The following is an 18,431-nucleotide window of genomic DNA, read 5'->3' on the forward strand; positions in this document are numbered from 1 at the left end:
CTTTGGAATTTAATTTTGATGACAATGTAAATATAACAATATAAATAAGAATAATTTGATAAAGGCTTCCAGATTTAAAGCCGAAACATTCGGGCTTTTATTATTATTGTCTAAAGGATTGTTTCCTTTTTTCGAAGTTCAGCGTCTAGTTAAATTTTTCACCCATTTTTCAATATTTTCATTTGAATTATAAATGGAAAGGTAGAAAAAAATTGGAAAGGTGGTCTAAAAAATATTTAAACATAGAAAGCTTGTTTCTAAGAAGAAAAGTCTTTGAATAAAAATTTTCACGAAAGCAACAAAACTGTTTTTATCTTTTTTTTTTCTTTTCTTTAATTTTGAAAACACCAATAAGAATCTAAGTCACCTAAAACCTTTTGATAAATAACGATGAACTATGAACCACAAATAAAAAATATTAAACAGAGCCTTAGCTTTATTGCTTAATTAAGTTTTAGCTATGGCTGACAAAAAGGTTATTGATTACTACCGCTACTGCTACTACTACTAACAACTCACTGCAGCACCAAGCCACTTGAGGCCAACATAGCTACGCATGCTCATATCCCAATCGCAAACAGATCCCAATCTATTCATAGCCTCCCTCTTTACACCTCTAAAGAATTTCCCATTTTCCTTAAATCTTTCCTTACAACATCTTATTAGGGGACGACTTGTATTCGTTTGGCCCTAGATGGTCGGCCAACAAGAACAATTTTTGTCTATCTGTCATCTTTCATCCGCAGAACGTGTCCTAGCCATACCAACCTTTCTCTCATTATAGCCTTAGAAAGCGGGATTGAACCATACTTTTCGTAGAGCTTACTGTTTGACATACAGTCAGCAAGTCGGGTACCCAAAACAATCCGTAGGCAATTCCTCATGAAAATATCTGGCAAATCGTCCCCAGTCTTTCGGAGCGCCCATTCGACTGTTGTCACTGTAGCTCCTCCATCCCAATCTGTTCATAGCCTCCCTCTTTATACCTCCAAAGAAGTTCCCATTTTCCTTAAATCTTTCCTTACAACATCTAATTAGGGGATGACTTGTATTCGTTTGGCCCTAGATGATCGGCCAACAAGATCAATTTTTGGCTATCTGTCATCTTTCATCCGCAGAACGTGTCCTAGCCATACCAACCTTTCTCTCATTATAGCCTTAGAAAGCAGGATTGAACCATACTTTTCGTAGAGCTTACTGTTTGACGTACGGTCAGCCAGTCGGGTACCCAAAACAATCCGTAGGCAATTCCCCGGGAAAATATCTAGCAAATTGTTCCCAGTCTTTCGAAGCTTCCATTCGACTGTTGTCACTGTAGCTTCCGATATTCTATTCCCATTTTTTCAACGAAAGTAACAAAAAAAAATTTTTTCAATGAAATAATGGCGGAAAAATGTATTTTCAAAATATAGCGGGGATATTGGGGTTCAATGCCCCCCTCCCAAACACAATTGACGCTTTATAGTTTCCTTATATGTACTATCGCTTCGCATGTGCGTAAGCATTGTTTATCTTCTGTTTTGTTTTCTTTTACGCACCTTTTATTCTTTCTTCCATTAGATACCTTTTTTCTTAGCTACAATTGGGGATCTTAGCCACATATTAAGGTTTATCTTAATTAGTATAGATACTACTACTCCTACTAAAAACTAACTGCAGCACCAAGCCACCTGAGGCCAACACAGCAACGCACGCTCCCTCTCCATCCTAATCTTTTTGTAGCTTTCATCTTTACACCCTCCCTAGAAGTTCCCATTTCCCTTACATCTTTTCTAACGACATCTACTCCATTCGGGGACGACCTGATTTTCGTTTGGCCCTAGATGGTTGTCTTAACTGACGAATGAAGGTAATATTGATTCCTTATTCTTTGCAATAACGTAAATAAGGTTAATAGCATTAATAATGCTGAAATAGAACAACTAAAAAAAAATATATCACTGTCCTACATTTAAATTTGCAATTTCAATTTTGGATAAAATTTGAATACACTTAAAAAGTTGGTGATGAATAGTAATTTTTGTGAAAAGTCCTTGTTAATGAAAAGGAGTATTATTGTTTTTGATGAAAATGGAAATGGAAGTGATGGAAATGCTGTGAGACTTTTGATCTTCTACATAACTGAAGTCATCACAACCTCTACAATAGGATTTTCTTATCGATAAATACATTATATATTTTTAAAAATACATTGAAGTACTGCATATAAATAGAAAAAAAATACTACCATTTTAAATTGCTGAGAACTAAGTTCCTAGCAGTATTTCCACCCCAAAGAAATTTCATTGCGGGGCAGATAATGAACTGCCTTGCCTTTTCCACCTCTGTGCTGGTAGATATAGAAATTAGAGAAACATATTAGCTGAATAGAGAAACAATTTAATTAATTCCTACTCCCCCTACTTCTTTCAAAGTTTACCTGAAGCCTCATGAAGAAGAAGCAGCTTGTCCATTAAAATGTACTTTTTTTTAGGAATCTATCCCACCCCCACCTAAACAATGAGTCATCCCCCCCTCATTATAGCTGATAAATAATTGCAGATAACCAAACGTAGCCAAATTTCAATACAAATAAAGCAAATCAACTTGGTTGAATCCAGCACTTCCACCGTGTGGCATTACTACTTTTGCAACTGGGAAGTCTAAAATATAGTTATTGATGCTTTAAAATCAATTAGCTTCTCAGGACTTTAAATTGATTGCAAGTTCCTCCTCTTCGGGGTAAAGTCGCAGTTAGGAGCCCTAAACCACCTAAACTGTCACCCAACCACCACTGTTATTTTGGCTTCTGCCCCCCCCCGCCCCCTGGTAAATTTTCTGCCGGCGCCCTTGCTCAAAAGAAGGTTAGGGCTCGACGTCTTCGAAATATATTAATTAGGAGACTAATGTTGAAAAAGAAGTCTCTTTTAATTATTTTATAAAGGAATCAAGGCAATGCCATTGGCATCAATTGGAAGAAGCGGTGGGTCAGGGGGGTCTTTGCCTCTTGAATTTAATTAACCCCCTAAATTCTGAAAATTTCCTTTTTTGGACTATTTTCATTGGAAAAACCGAAAAAAAACGATAAATTTGGTCCCCTAAATATTGAAAAATACATTTTGTCCCCCTCTTAGATTTTTATGGTTTGACAACACTGGACAAGGCAAAACTTCCTAATAAGCCTTTTTAAGGGGAGTTTCCTTATAATCCTTTTTACACCTATCAAGGTGGGGGCTTTAGGGGAAAAGCTTAGAGGGCAAGTATTTTCAAAATGACTTAAAGAGCTGAAATAAGTCGAAAAAAACTGAATAACTTCACAGTAACAGATATGGCTCACAACTTCAAAGAAAATTTATTGAATAAAATAAATAAAAATGGGTTGTGTATGAACTTTGTGTTTGAACCTCTACAGTGTTTGAACTCTGCTCTCAGATTACGTCAATAAGTAAGTTAAGTCTTTTATAAACTGCAGAATATTTTCACTTCACTTTACACTTCAATTGAATTCCACGCACAAAGTTTCTTAGTTTTACTTCAACCTTTGCATTTCTTATAACCCATCTTGCTTATAACCAGTGAAATTTTTTTTTATCAATTTATTAAGTTGCTTATATCTATTATTATTTTTAGGGCTATTGTTACTTTGGGATAGTGATAATACGCCGTTTCATTATGTGTAAATTATTTATATATGTATTTCTGGTTGCACGGTTTCACCCTCCAGCTCCTTATACCTTACATTTGTTGTTATTATTTTCTTGTTAGTAGCACACCCTTGTAAGCGACGCTTACGGTGTGCTACCCGACCTTTTTAATTGTTTTGCAAATAAATTATTACTATTACTACTACTACTACCTCAAGTGTTCCCTTTTCTTCTAACAAGGCTCTTTGCTTTCCTTCAAGAACTTGCAGCTTCTCTTCCGACGTTGTAACCATCTGCATTTTCATTGCTTCTGATGACTCTTTCTCTTTAAGAGTGTTTTCTAGTGAACTAATGTGCTGCTGAAGAGCCTTATGCTCACAATTTGCCTTACCAAGAGCATTCTTGAGTTGAGTAATCGTTTCGTCTGATTGGCTTATCTTTTCGTTAAGCTCCCCAACTTTGCGCTCAAGTGCTTGGATGCGTGAAATTGAATCATCCTGTTAGAGGAAAAATTGCGTAAAATTGCGTAATAAATTGCGTCCAAAATTGCGTAATAACAGGTACAGCGTTCAAGTTTTTTCTTGTAAAGATGTAACCATGTAAAAAAAAGAGTATTGACAAAAAACAAAAAAAGTTACTATTGAATTTTTGAGATTAATCATTTTATCTTGATGAGCTCAATTAAATTGATGTTAATTAACTAGGGTTTAAAACAGTGCTTTTTTGTTATTTTGTCGCAATGTCGCAAATGATTTGGTCATAAATGTTGTGTTTTGTGAGTTTTTTTAGTAGCTCTCAAATCCGTTTTTTTAAAAACAGTCTATACTTGAATGGAGCAAGCGCAAGCGCAAGTTCAAAAATCAGAACTGCTGCTCCGAGAACTACTTTTTTAAGGCAAAAATTTGTAAGAAGTTTTTTCACTTTTTAACATTTTAACACGAGTAAATCGCTACAAATGCATTTTTTTTTGGTAAAATTCGCATTAGAACCAGGCGCACACATGTAGTAAGATGCCTTTTGGCCTTGGCTTCTAAAAAGTCCTGAAATTTTTCCAGTCTTTACTTAAGTTATTTAGATGATTTGCCAGGTTTGGATGGATTTTGACGCCTTTGTCTCCTTACTCCAAATCGATTCCTTTGTGCGTGATTGATTCGGACGTGAATTTTTAAAACTTCTTCAAACAAGCGTAAATCCTAATTCGCAATTATTAAATAAGGAAGATGATGCAGGGAAGGCATTTCAAGACTAATGAAAAAAAGTTGCTAAACACATGCGCAGAAGCTAGCAAAAGCAGTAACAGCCTGTCATTTAGACTTACCACTGGACAAATTCAAAGGAAACTTGACTTGGGTCCAAATGAAAGAAATGCACGCTTTTAAATACATGATGATAATATGGCTTCGCAAAAGCCAACGAGCCCAATCAGTACTTAAAAATAGATTAATTAATGCAATAATAAAGTTATTTAGCCGATTTTACTTATTTTTAACCCTTTTCATTTACTGGTCTCACAACAGTAATAAACAGAAAAAAACGTAGCGTATGTTGAGGGGCAACAATTGAGAGGGCACTTTATACTTTGGTAAATACTTTTTTTAGGCAGTTGATTTAAAATCGGAAAAAATCGAAAATCTACCTCCTCCTCAATTTTGAAGCATAAATTTTTCGTTTCGTTAATTAAAAATTGAAAAAATCCCCCCTCCTTATATTTTTATAAATTGGTACCACTGCGTATGCTACTTCGTGAGGTCTCGAGAAAAACAATTTACCCATTCCCCCAGAATTATGATTCTCCTTCCCTACAAATAAAAGACAAACTTTTCTTGAAAATTTTAACTTAATCTCCGAGACGTGAGACAAAACAGGGTGTACTTACCAAATTACGAATCAAATTCGTCACCTTTAACGAAATTTAAAAATTTTCATTATTATGGGTTAGGGTTCGGTTTTCACTAGGTTGCCCCTAAGGGGGCAGCCAAGATACACTGACACCAAACAATCTCTATAACTAGGCATAGTTGCTTGTCTTTAGCAAAGGAATACCCAAAAAACTTATGTTCTTTCTAGAACGTTTAAAAACCAATTGACTGACCTGATCGCCACTCTTCTAGAAAACTCTATAGCGTCTATAGCGTCATAGTTTTCAGATTAGCTATTGGCTGGGACTGTATCTCACAGACTGTATCAATTATCCAGGGTGGTCCACGTAAGAACGAAGAGTTAAAAATATTCATAATTTTTTAGTTTTTATTTATTGTTTCTGTTTATGTCTTATAGGCTACGTAAATCTTTTTTTGAAGATATTTAACAGATTCTTGTGATATGCAGTAATGCGTCAATATAATTGAATCATACATTCTTCTAGTTGGTCAATTATCTTAACTCGATGAAGTTGTTGTCTTCATTATAACTATCTGTTTTTTTTAAACGTATTTTTCTCATTTCTGGTTACCGTGGGCCGTGGTTTGTTCTTTACTAGATTGCAGCTACCGCTGCAACTATGATGACGGAGAACGTCATTTCAAAGCCGGTAAACTTCATTTTGATGACAAAGTAATGGACAATGCCGTTTATTAGCAAGAAAATGGAAAGCATTTCAAAAATGTCACGTTTCATACTTAGGTGTTGTAAATTTAAATTAATAAGTATTTTAAGAACTAAAAATAACAAAAAAATAAAGACAAAAAACATTTTCAACCCTTCAATCTTAGCTGGGCAACCCTGGATAAAGTAAACTTTTCACAAAACCAGTCTGGTATTTGTCAGGAAAATATTACAGGTTCTCTCAGTATTTCTGGGAACGGTTTAGAGTATTTGAGGAAGCAACGTACAACTTTTTAATTGAGAATGGTAGTCTACAAAAAACCGAGAATAGTAACACAATAGAAACTTAGAAAGTGACAATAGTTTAGTTTAAACCTTTGTTTTTGACGATATAGGACTTGGACCTTCAAAGTAATCCATTTAGATAAATTCACGGCAACTTAGTGCATTAGCAGGAGTAATTCAAAAGAATTTGTCGCAAAATTATTGGTCGAAGTCTCTTTCCCCTTCTAAAACGACAAATCATTAAGTTCAACGTTTTCTTAAAAAGTAGGATTTAAAAGCTGCATTTAGATGAATTAATGGCACATATGGAAAACTTCTTCTGCAGTAAGATTGAAGGTGTTTGAATTAATTAATTAAGATATTGTTAGAGATAAATACGCGGAGATAAAAGCAAGAGGAAGTAAATTTTACAGCGACAGCTACTGTGGCACAAACTATACATGTAGCTTATTCTGTTTTTTTTTACCTATGCTCTTATTCGTCCCTCATTCGGTAAAGAAACATTGATAGTCGAATACCGTACAAATTAAATCTCATAAGATGTTCAGTGAGAAGAAAATTATATTATCTGGCAAGCATATGTAACATCAACAATAAAGATAAGATACAAACAATCTTGGATAAGCGAAATTCAGAGCAGTGTTGCCAGATAGGTTGCATTTGTGCCATTTGGGCGCTTGTACATGTGTTAGTGCATTGAATTCTTCGAATCGAAGAAAATTTTTCAAAGTGACATTTTTTAGACAAACAGTATTGATTGATGCTCTCGGCTCATTTTTACTTTTGTGGCTGCACTATCTTAAACCATAGATCTCGTAACACTGGTTCACAATATTTATTCCTGTTTATTTTCTTAGTAGTGAGCGCTTATGACTGACAGAGTTATTTACCCGTTCTTTCTCAAGCTTAGCAGACTGCATCACTAAATCTCTCATAGTACTGTTAACAGATTCTGTGTCAATGTCCTTGATGCTTTCAGATGATCTTCCCGATATTCCTTCACTTCCGATCACAGCACCTAGGAATGAGTGAATTTGGTCAGTAAGATCTGCCCCTTTCAGACGGTGTGGATGTAACTGAACCCCGTGCAACCAAATCCATTTAACTAAGCCCTCATTGAGCTGACTCCTCGTTCAACTGAACCCCCTTTTAACCTTTCCCCTCAATCAACTCAACCCTATTAAACTCAACCCCCGTGCAACCCAGCTCCGTTGCCATTCAGCCCCATTTAACCGAACTCTTGTTCAACTGATCCTAGGTTAATCTCAACCCCAGTGCAACTCAATCCAATTTAACTGAACCCTCGTTCCACTAAAGTCCTTGTTCAATTGAGCCCCGTTTAGTTTAAACCCATGTAATTCAGCCCCCATTAACTGTGCCTCCCTTAAATCAACCCCCATCTAAATAAACCCCCATATAGCTCAATCCCTGTTTAATTTCATCTTAGTTTAACTAAACCCTGCTAATTCCTGTTTGACTCAACTCAGCCGAAGGCCCAATAATAAATTTGAATTAGAGCTGATTAGAAGCTCAAAATTTGTTTCTCTCTTTGGTCGCTGATCAAATATCATATTTATCTTGTTTTGTGTGAATGGGGAGGAGCAAGGGTAACTGAATTTAGGCATTGGCTCCAAAAGTAGAAAAGATGTTTTCTCTGGTGGGGTTTATATTTTAATAGGATTTAGTCTCTAGTCTATTAATACACAATAAAAAGAAAGAATTTGAAACGAAAATTGAGAGGCATAGGGAAGAAACCAAAGTTTTACAGGCTCAAAAATTTCTTCTGCCAAAAAGAAGGTTCTAAAAGAAGATTGTGACGGTATCAATAATTATACTTAGATGTGGCTTAATGCATGCCTATTAGATGCAGCGGTATTATATTTTGGCAATATAGAAAACCAAATATTTTGATGTGTTGTCATCGGAATTCCTTTTTTTAGGGTTCCGGTTACTATTGGACCGAATCGCTTCTTACTTTAGTTCGTTACCACGAACTGTTTGAAAACAACAAGCAAACAAACACGCATGGCAAAAGTACAAAATTCCACATTTTTGTTGATAGGAGCTTGGAACCTGCACAGTAGTGTTCTCTGATATGCTGAATCTGACGGCGCTATTTTCATTAATATTGCTTGATGTTTTGGGGATGTTTCCCTCCTTTTTCGAAAATCAGGCAAAATTTCCCAGGCTTGTAACTTTTAACGGATAGCATAAAACTTCATGAATTTTATATATTTAAAAAGCCAATTCTTTTGACGTATTAATTGTTATTAAAATTCCTTTTTTTAGAGTTTCGGTTACTATTGGTCTGTGAAGTCGACTCCAACTCCGACTCCAGACATTTTCAATATACCGACTGCAACTCCAATTTCATTCAGAAAAATTGACTCAAACTCCAATTCCGGCTCCACAGCCGGTAAGTAAAGAATCCCTACTTACTGTTTGTTACCACAAACCGTTTGACAACTACCAACGTCTTATGTTAAGGACACTCTAGACGGTCAGTCATTTTGATCAAAAGCTTCCATCAATCAATTAATTAAAGCATTATTGACCGTCTAGGAACCTGTTTGAATCTTGTGTCTAGGAACCTGTTTGAAGCGTTTATGGTGATTGATAGAAAGTTTGAATGACTCAGTCGGTTCCTAGACGGTCAATCACACTTAAGTCAATTGATTGACGGAAGCTTTTGATCAAAATGGTTGACTGTCTAGGGTGTCCTTTACGCAGCAAAACCCGTAACTTAATTATGAAATCCTAAAGACGTTCTATTTCACACTTATCTCCTTTTATCTTACCTTTGATATGAGCTGAAGATAAAAGATGATAAAAAATTATGCAAATTGACTATAAAGGCATACTTACGTACAAGTAGTATAAGAAATACAGGAGCTGCCTCACCTATCTCACCCCTTCAATTTACCCCCTTTTTCAATTGAACTCACCCCATTTTAAATGAAAATCTGCAATATTTTAATAATTTCCATCATGAGCTTTAACATCAAAAAAAGTCTTCTGAAATACAAATTTTTGAAGTAATTTGAAAAAATATTGCATTGTCCTTATACTACTGATAAAATTTAATAGTTTAATATTTATTAGATAGTTTTATATACTACTAATTAAGTTCAATATCAATATCTAGATAATTATTATTATCTTTCCCTTTTCTTTCAATAACCTTTAAAATCATACCTTTATCTTTTTCTATTTTTTTAAATTTCTTTTGAAAATCAGGTGCTTTAAAATCAAATCATTTTGGTGCAAAGATATCAACCATTTCATCATCAAAATTAATAATAATAACGAGTTTATTACCGTATTTAGTTAATAAGTTTTTCTTTTCTTGAATTGTACATTTTACTCCAGTGTCGAAATCTTCTTTTTTAAAGATTCTATTATGTTTTTTTCAATTTTCATTTCTCTTAAAAGTTTCTCCATTAATCCGTAAATTATTTTATTTAAAGAATTTTCTGAATCGAAAATAATTTATAGATTAACATATAATTTATGATCAATGACATCCATGTTTGCTTTTCTTTCTGAATATATAACGCAGTAAATGTTGTATGAATCAGCAGGCTCTTGATCTAACAAAAGTTTAATTTCTATATCAACATTTGATCCAGATGCATAAATATTAGGTTCTTGTTTTGAAACGTCAGAACCAAATAATGGATATACTGTTTTAAAGTCATTATAGCTAACAATAGTTCCACTATCAACGTTTCGATGTTTGTATCCTAAATATGAAAATCATTGATAAACATTAGAATAATCCTCATTATCATTACTAAAATTACATTTTAGATCTTCGTTTGGATATTTATAACCCTTGACTCTCACTTCAATTTTTTCAATATTCATATGATCAAATACCATATTATGTTGTAAAGCATTACTATTTTTTTTCTGTTTTCTGTAATACTACAACAATTTTAGTTGTATTGCATCTTTCACTGACGACTCTCCATGTCAATTCTTTGTCATTTCTATTATCATTTTTATAAGTAATACACGCTTCCCATCTTAATTCAAATGAACTCTTTTTAACTAATTTACCTTCTAACTCATGTCTAATGAATAAACTAGGATTTAATACTAGTAGAATCCAAGATAAATACATTATATCTACTTTAAAATTTTGAGGACCCTTTTAGATAATCATATTATTGTTACTATTCCTATTAAACGCAATTTATTAGGTGTAACATATCTAAATACACGATTTATGTCTTGACAAAATCAAAATAGCCTTGACAATGGTAAACACCTACTGGCTAAATGACTTTCTTTTGTTGTATTATATCTTTTTAATAAACCTCTATTAAATTTACAATTTTTCCTTGTTTTAATTATTGGACTTTCACCTGCTTTTGCGGTTGTTGAAGTACTTACAAACTCACTTTCTTCTGTAAATGAATCATTTATTTGCTTTTTATCTTTATACTAAAACATATTTGTTGCTGCGCTTCTTGAATAATCATCAGAAAATTTTAATATATCTTTAACGGTTGTCGATATACCAACATAATCAATAGATTCAATTGTTTTACCATTGATGATTTATTCAGCATTTTTAAACAGATTAAACCCATTATTTGTTAAAGTAGCCTTATATACAGCATCCATATTCTTTCCATCCTCTCGCGATATTTTTTTTTTTTGCATGAAGATAGCTATCACTAGGAAGGATCCAAGATTCTAAATCTTTTATTTTAAATTCACAATTATCTAATTTTGAAACATTAAAATTTGTTTCTCTAATTTCTCTAAATTCATATTTCGTTGTCGAATCATCAACAATAGGCTTTTCAAATATTTGCCAATAAGGAGCAACAACTTCATTAACAACGTCCATTTATATAGAGAAGAAATCTGTTAAATAGTTTTTCATTTTTAAATTTCTAATCCCTTTCCTGTAATCAACGTATTTAAGAGAGCTCGACCTCTTCTATCTATATACCTTTTATTATTTCCAATAGCTTCTTTCATCGATTTTTTATTTTTAAATATATCATCTAATTCTTTTCTATTTAAAGCGATGAATTCTTTACCATATTCAATACCTCTATTTCTTACTAACTCTAATCGAGGTTTAATCATATTATTATACACTGATAAAGCTCCATCTTTTATATTTTTCAGGGAAGTCTTGAATAATTCCGAGTTAGCTATATTCTTAAAGAAACTGCTAGTACCACTACCGTATTGTCTTGTGTATAGCAATTGTTTTTTATTAATCAACATTTATTAAATAATGAATCAACTAATGAACAATGGACTTGGATTTTATCAACATTTCTTGTAATATTTGGAACTCTTGTACCTTCAATAATTTTATCTGATAATTTAACATCATTTTCAAATCCTAAAATAATACTTAAATCACTATCAAATTTAAATTCATAATTATCTTTTAATAATATAACGAATCTCATTGTTGCAGGATTTGATGAAACAGTTATTGGACAATTTTCTCTAGAAGCATTAAAGTAATGACTTAGAAAATAATTGAAACACTCGTCATTATACATACCATTGTGTGTCACAACATTTAGCCATGGTTCATCTTTATTTTTTCTAAACTCAAATGTATTGTTTTTAAATTTATCACTAATATTATGCCATGAAATACCATAAAGTACACTGCGTTCAGGCGATTTCATAATCATAATTACGATCTATTCTAATTGGATTACTTGTATAAGATTCTTCAATTTCACTTTTATTACCTTCAATAATAATCAAACCCATTTAATAGAATACTTTTTTTAAGAACAATTTTTTTTTCTATTATTTAGAAAATTTATCTAATAATTTCAGTCTCTTATAAATTGAAATGAATTTACAACGTAAGATTTATTGTATGCGATGTAAAAAGGTTACTGCTACTACTTCAATGACTCAAGCAGTTTCAAAAAGAAATGATGTGTCAATGATTAAAGGTATATGGGGGAAGATTCCTGAGGGAAGACGTGAAAGATGGCCCTATTCCTCAATGCACAACTGGCGGACAAGTTATGATACCTTTACTGAAGCCTTGTCTTTCCAGTCTTCAAAATTATCTTCATTCCTCATCGCCGAGCATTATTCATTCGATTATTTTAGGGGTTAGGACCCAGAAAAAAGCGATTCAAGGTTCGCTCAGATTTTTACTTCATTTCCCTGAACCCTTATCGTTTTCACAGGACTTTGCATTTTCGGCCATAGATTATTTGAAATTATGCCAAGGGGCAATTTACTTTTTATTGAGATGTGGGGTTGTTTCTACAGATGGAAATTAAGAGGCTAGTGCAGCCAACTTTTCATGATGGCTGGCATCATCAAATGTGCCAGAAACTCATTCTCTGCTCCTCTCAAATGTAAATTCGTGAGAGCGAGAAAATTTGTGTTTTGATTGTGCTGCGCACGATCATTTTCTACGAATCTTGGGGACTTCAACTTTCAAAACCTAATGCAGATACTATATGATAAAGAAAATGGTGGTTCTACGGTAGAGACGTGGGGATAACGATAGATCCTGAGCCAAGCGGTGGAAGTACAGGCACTGGTGGAAGAAAGAAGACAAAGGGATTCTTTAAACTTGAAGTTAAGTGTTATATTTGTAAGGGTGGACCAGAGTGGCGCGTGGGTGGTCATTTATGAGGTGTTGGGGTTCCACCCCTTTTTCTTTTCTTTTCAGATAAATGACCCATTTTCTTTTCTGTAATTACATTAGCCTATAAGATAATTTTTAATCCTAAGTTGAATTCTGGTTGCTAAGTTAGATGCTTTCGCAATAAGTAAGCTTTGAACTAAATTCTATTTTGGACTTCTTGGTCTGAGTCATTGAAAGGTAAAGTGAAGAAAAAGTAGAATGGGTTTTGTATGGGGATTGAGAGGATTGGCTGGGCCAAGTGAAAGTCCACACCTATGAAAAATTGCTGTATAGAATATTATTTTTGAGTAGTCTACTTTGAGACCCCGCATAGGGAGTCTGTAATGGGAATTTATAGATGTGTTTATTGTGACCGCTAGGAAGAATACAAGTAATATTATTTCTACAAACTGTGTACTATCAAACCCGATATTTACAGAACCGGCGTGGTAGACGCGGACATCCCATAAAATGTGGCACCGCCAGGGGCTTTTCCCTACAGTTAATGGTTTAGCACCATTTTTACACCAATAAGTGGTGACACCTGTACGTTACCACACCAATGCTGGTGGCATTGAAACCTACCAGTATAACACTGGTGCCACCGGTGGTTACCAGTATAACAACTATCTATTCTAATTAACCGGCCTTTGTGACTTTAGCGTAAAGAGCGAGGTATTGACTAGGGAGCGAACTCCCTAATATACGTAATAAAAACATACGAATATAGAAATTCGTTACGTAAGTTCATTTGTAAGTTACGTCAAAACAAAATTTCGAGAAAGCCAATTACCAAAAAAAGGAAAATTAATATGGGAATTTCTTTTTAATTATTCATATACGGTGAGCCAAAATCAAAGCTGCATTAATTCAAAAACCTTCAGAAATTAACTAAAAAAACAAGTTTTTTTTTTAACTGAAAGTAAGGAGCGACGTTAAAACTTAAAACGAACAGAAATTATTCCGTATATGACAGGGACTTTCCTCTCCTCAACGCCTCGCTCTTTACGTTAGACTCTTTAGAGTTAGACTCTTTCTCACAACTGTATTTTTTAAAACAATAAAAAGCTTTAGCGTAAAGAGCGAGGCGTTGAGGAGGGGAAAGTCCCTTTCATATATGGAATAATTTCTGTTCGTTTTAACTTTTAATGTCGCTCCTTACTTTCAGTTAAAAAAAACTTGTTTTTTTAGTTAATTTTAGAGTAAGATAGACTTGTTGCATTTTCTTCAAAGTGGGATTACGCCAGGATTTCAAATATATTTTAGTTTTGAATTTGCATATTAGCTTTTAAGAATTTGAGGGGTTTAAAACTACAGCATTTATTTGATGATAAAGAAACAAAATCAGCGCCTCATCTTCAGTTTTTTTAGTACTGACACAGGCTCATTACAAAATGTTATTATAAAATTTTGAGATATGGATTTTGTTTTTCATTACCAATAAAGCCACCCTCTCAAGGGCACAATGAGTAAGTATGCTTAAAATGCCACAGCCTAATAGTGCATAAATATACTTACTTTTGAACTGGGCTAATCGCCTAATCGGACTTGGAGGATGCTTATCAAAATTGAGTTTATCTGACACTCCAGTAACCTTTTTAAGAGAGCTCATAACAGAAGCTAATCTTAGGGCTATATCGTTCTTTTGCTCTTCCAACTTTTTCGAAAGGGCTTGCATCGTTTCGCATCGTTCTTCTGCTGTCCGGAGCTTTTGACTTAACTGGGATATCTCTTCTACGTTAGTACCTGGAATATGTGACCATAAATTATGCTAGCATTCTCAATTTCGTCCACGATAATTTTGAGCTGCTCAGATGCCAAACTAATTAAAGTGTAAAAAAATCAAATGCATTTAAAAAAGAAAATATATTGCTCTTTTTTACTTCAATACTAAAATCATCTGGTTAAAACAAACTTCCAAATACTGTTACTTTATTATGGAATGGATATAAATTGACAATTTTCATGAGTAACAACTTCACCTGGTCAGAGGTTCATTTTCAAACTTGTGCAAAGGAATGTGATTTGCAAAGGAGGATTAAAATCCTCCCACCCATGCCGCTTCTTTCCAAGTAAAATTTGACGTCCAATTGAATTCTCTGAAACTGAGCTTGATCCCCCAAGCTGTTCTCGAGAGATTGCAGATATACTATTTTGATAACAGAGCAACAGAGCCGTTCTGGCTAACTGGTTAGCGCGCTGGGTTGAGAATGTTTTTTTTCCAAGAGGCACGGATTCGATTCCTGGCGTGGCCACTTATTTGGTTTGGGACGGGGGTCAGTGGCGCGACTCTGGAAGCTCAGCCAGAGCCAACTCAGCTCTAAATGGGTACCTGGAAAAATCAGGGGAAAGTAAGGAAAAAAGGTATTTGAAAGCACAGGATAGCTGGCCCCAGCCCCCTATTGTGCTTCTTCGCTGAATGGCCACGAAACGGAAATCAGCGCCGCCAGTTTGGACCTTGAGGGTCTTGTGCCGTCATACTTACTTACTTACTTATTTTGATAACCGAGGTACACACAGCGTTTTCCGATTCCATTAACGCATTTTAATTCCCAGAGGAGTAAATAGTTCAAAACGTTGGTGCATATCGAAGATGAAACATCCCCCTTTTCTCCACTGCTCCTTCCCCCAAGTCAAGATTCCTGAAAGTTTGACAGGTCATCCATTATTACTTCCTTTTAGATATTATTCAGATGCTATCAAATATTATTTGGACCACGCCGATTTTATATTATCAATAAACATAATCACAAACGGTCAAACAGAGCCGTTTTTAGGGTAGATGGTGCCCGGGGCCAAAATAGTTACAGTGCCCCCCTCTGACTCAAATATAAGCAAAAAAGCCAAATCAAAGCGAAAAATTGATCCAAGTGGGCAACCCATCCACCCCCACCCTCAGCCAAACACCCCACCACCCCCAGCTGCGGTAACCAGGGCAACTGAGCAGGTCCACCCCCTTCGAACGTCTCTGCGGTCAAATACGGTCACAAAAGATACCAAGACGGTTATAATGTTCAAATACAAGGGCGGAAAAATTTGCACCCAAAGGTTGTAATTTTTTGATTTCATATAAAAACAAAAATATTAAAAAACAAAAATCACCCAATAAATCTTTTAATTGGGGGAGGGGACGATGGCCCAATAAATTTTTTGTGTGGAGAGGGAGGGACTAAAATTATTAAATAATTCCTTCTACCGTCCCTGTGTTACTGCTCTTGCAAGAAGCACACTAAAAATATATAAAGTAAAGTAAATTCTAAGCCTAGGAACGAACAATTATGTACTGTCAATGTACTATCGACCGCCTTTGAATTGTCAATAAATCAAACAGTTCGTGGTAACGAACTGTAAGTAAGGAGCGACCCGGCTCAATGGTAACCGAAACTCTAGAAAACGGATACCAATATACCAATAGATACACCAAAGAATCAGATTTTAATGCTGATTTCAAATATATAAGTTTCATCAAGTTTAGTATTGTCCATCAAAAGTTACGCGCCTGAGAAAATTTGGCTGATTTTAGAAAAAAGGGGGAAAGACCCCTAAAAGTTATAGATCCTTAATGAAAATCACACCATCATATTCAGCGTATCAGTGAACCCTACTGTAGAGGTTTCAAGCACCTATCTAGAAAAATGTGGAATTTTACATTTTTTTGCCAGAAGAAAGATCACGGATGCGTGTTTATTTGTTTTTTTGCTGTTTTTTTCCCCCAGGGGTGATCGAGTCGACCCAGTGGTCCTAGAATATCGTGGGAGGGCTCATTGGAACGGAAATTAAAAGTTCTAGTGCCCTTTTTAAGTGCCAAAAAAATGGAGGGTTACTAGGCCCACTCCCACGCTCATTTTTCCCAAAATCACCCGGTCAAAATTTTGAGATAGCCATTTTGTTCAGCATGGTCGAAAATATGATAAGTATATCTTTTAGGATGACTTAATTCCCCGAAGTCCCAGGGAGAAGGGCTGAAAGTTATGAACTTTGCCCAATGTTAACATAATATTATTGGTTATTGGGAAGTATATAGACGTTTTCAGGGGGGATTTTTTCTGGTAGGTGGGTGGGGGGGGGGTCAGGGGTTATATGAGAGGATCTTTCCATGAAGGAAGTTTCAATGGGGGAAGGGAAAATGCTATGAAGGGGGCGCCGGATTTCCCAGCACTATTAAAGCAAACGATCAGAAATTAAATAAAAAAACAACAAGTTTTTCAACTGAAAGTAAGGAGCAACATCAAAACTTAAAACGAACAGAAAATATTACGTATATGATTCGGTTCATCCCCTAGTCAAAACCTCGCTTTTCAAGCCAGAGAGTTTTTAGTACTTTCATAAGAGATATTTATTCTAATTAACGGCATTTGTCATTAAGGAGTCATTTTTTAAGAATTGGAACAAAATTCGAACTTTAGCGTAAAGACCAAGGTATTGAATAGGGGGTGAACCCACTAATATACGTATTAAAAATCAATGAATATAGAAGTTCGGTACGTAAGTTAATTTGTAAGTTACGTATATTTATTACTAATAAAAACGTTCGTAAATAAAAATAAACAAGTTTCGAGAAAGCCATTTAACCAAATAAAAGTAAAATTAATATACCAATTTTGCTTTAATTATTCAAGTACAGTGAGCCAAAATCAAAACCTGCATTAATTCAAAAACGTTCAAAAATTAAACTAAAAAAAAAAGTTTTTTTTAACTGAAAGTAAGGAACGACGTTAAAACTTAAAATGAGCAGAAATTATTCCGTATATGAAAGGGCTGTCCCCTCCTCAGCCCCTCCCTCTTTACGATAAAGTTTGAATTTCTCATAGCTCTATTTTTTTAAACAATAAAAAAACTTTAGCGTAAAGAGCGAGGCGTTGAGGAGGGAACAGCCCCTTTCATTTGCGGAATAATTTCTGTTCTTTTTAAGTTTTAACGTCGTTCCTTACTTTCAGTTTTTTTTATTTAATTAATTAAAAAACTTTTCGAAAAATAAGTTTTTCAAAGAAAAGTAAAGGCCATTTAAAACTTAAGCTTAGGAGATACAAATACCTGTTAAAATTCAAACTCAAAACGACCAGAAATTACTATTAAAGAATAAATGAAACCCAAAACGAACAGGAATTAAATAAACAATCGTAGTAAAAAACATAAAACAAGTAATAACATAAATAAATAAATAGATCTTAAAGCGAATAATGCTTAGATTGAATATAAAAATCAAGCTTAAAACGAAAACAAATATTTTGCTATTAAAGTATATATGAAACTTAAAACGAACAAAAATTAAATAAACAATCAATGCGAACAAACATACAATATATATTAATGAAAATGAACAAATAAATCTTAAAACG

The 18,431-nt window shown here is 34.3% G+C and overlaps 1 protein-coding gene across 1 annotated transcript in view; it reads right to left on the reverse strand.

The window, feature by feature from the left end:
• The window catches only part of LOC148953810 (uncharacterized), a 273,349-nt gene that overhangs the window by 20,303 nt on the left and 234,615 nt on the right, over positions 1-18,431 (reverse strand). Inside the window, exons 19-21 of the mRNA XM_089085651.1 lie at positions 14,611-14,838; positions 7,343-7,470; positions 3,836-4,120 (exon numbers count right to left, since the gene is read on the reverse strand). Of these exons, the coding sequence (XP_088941777.1) occupies positions 3,836-4,120; positions 7,343-7,470; positions 14,611-14,838 (641 nt within the window). The remainder of the gene's footprint in view (positions 1-3,835; positions 4,121-7,342; positions 7,471-14,610; positions 14,839-18,431) is intronic.

The sequence above is a fragment of the Artemia sp. Qi Xiang Cuo genome, chromosome 3 (assembly GCF_049724085.1).
Source record: "Artemia sp. Qi Xiang Cuo chromosome 3, ASM4972408v1, whole genome shotgun sequence".
Taxonomy (NCBI): domain Eukaryota; kingdom Metazoa; phylum Arthropoda; class Branchiopoda; order Anostraca; family Artemiidae; genus Artemia; species Artemia sp. Qi Xiang Cuo.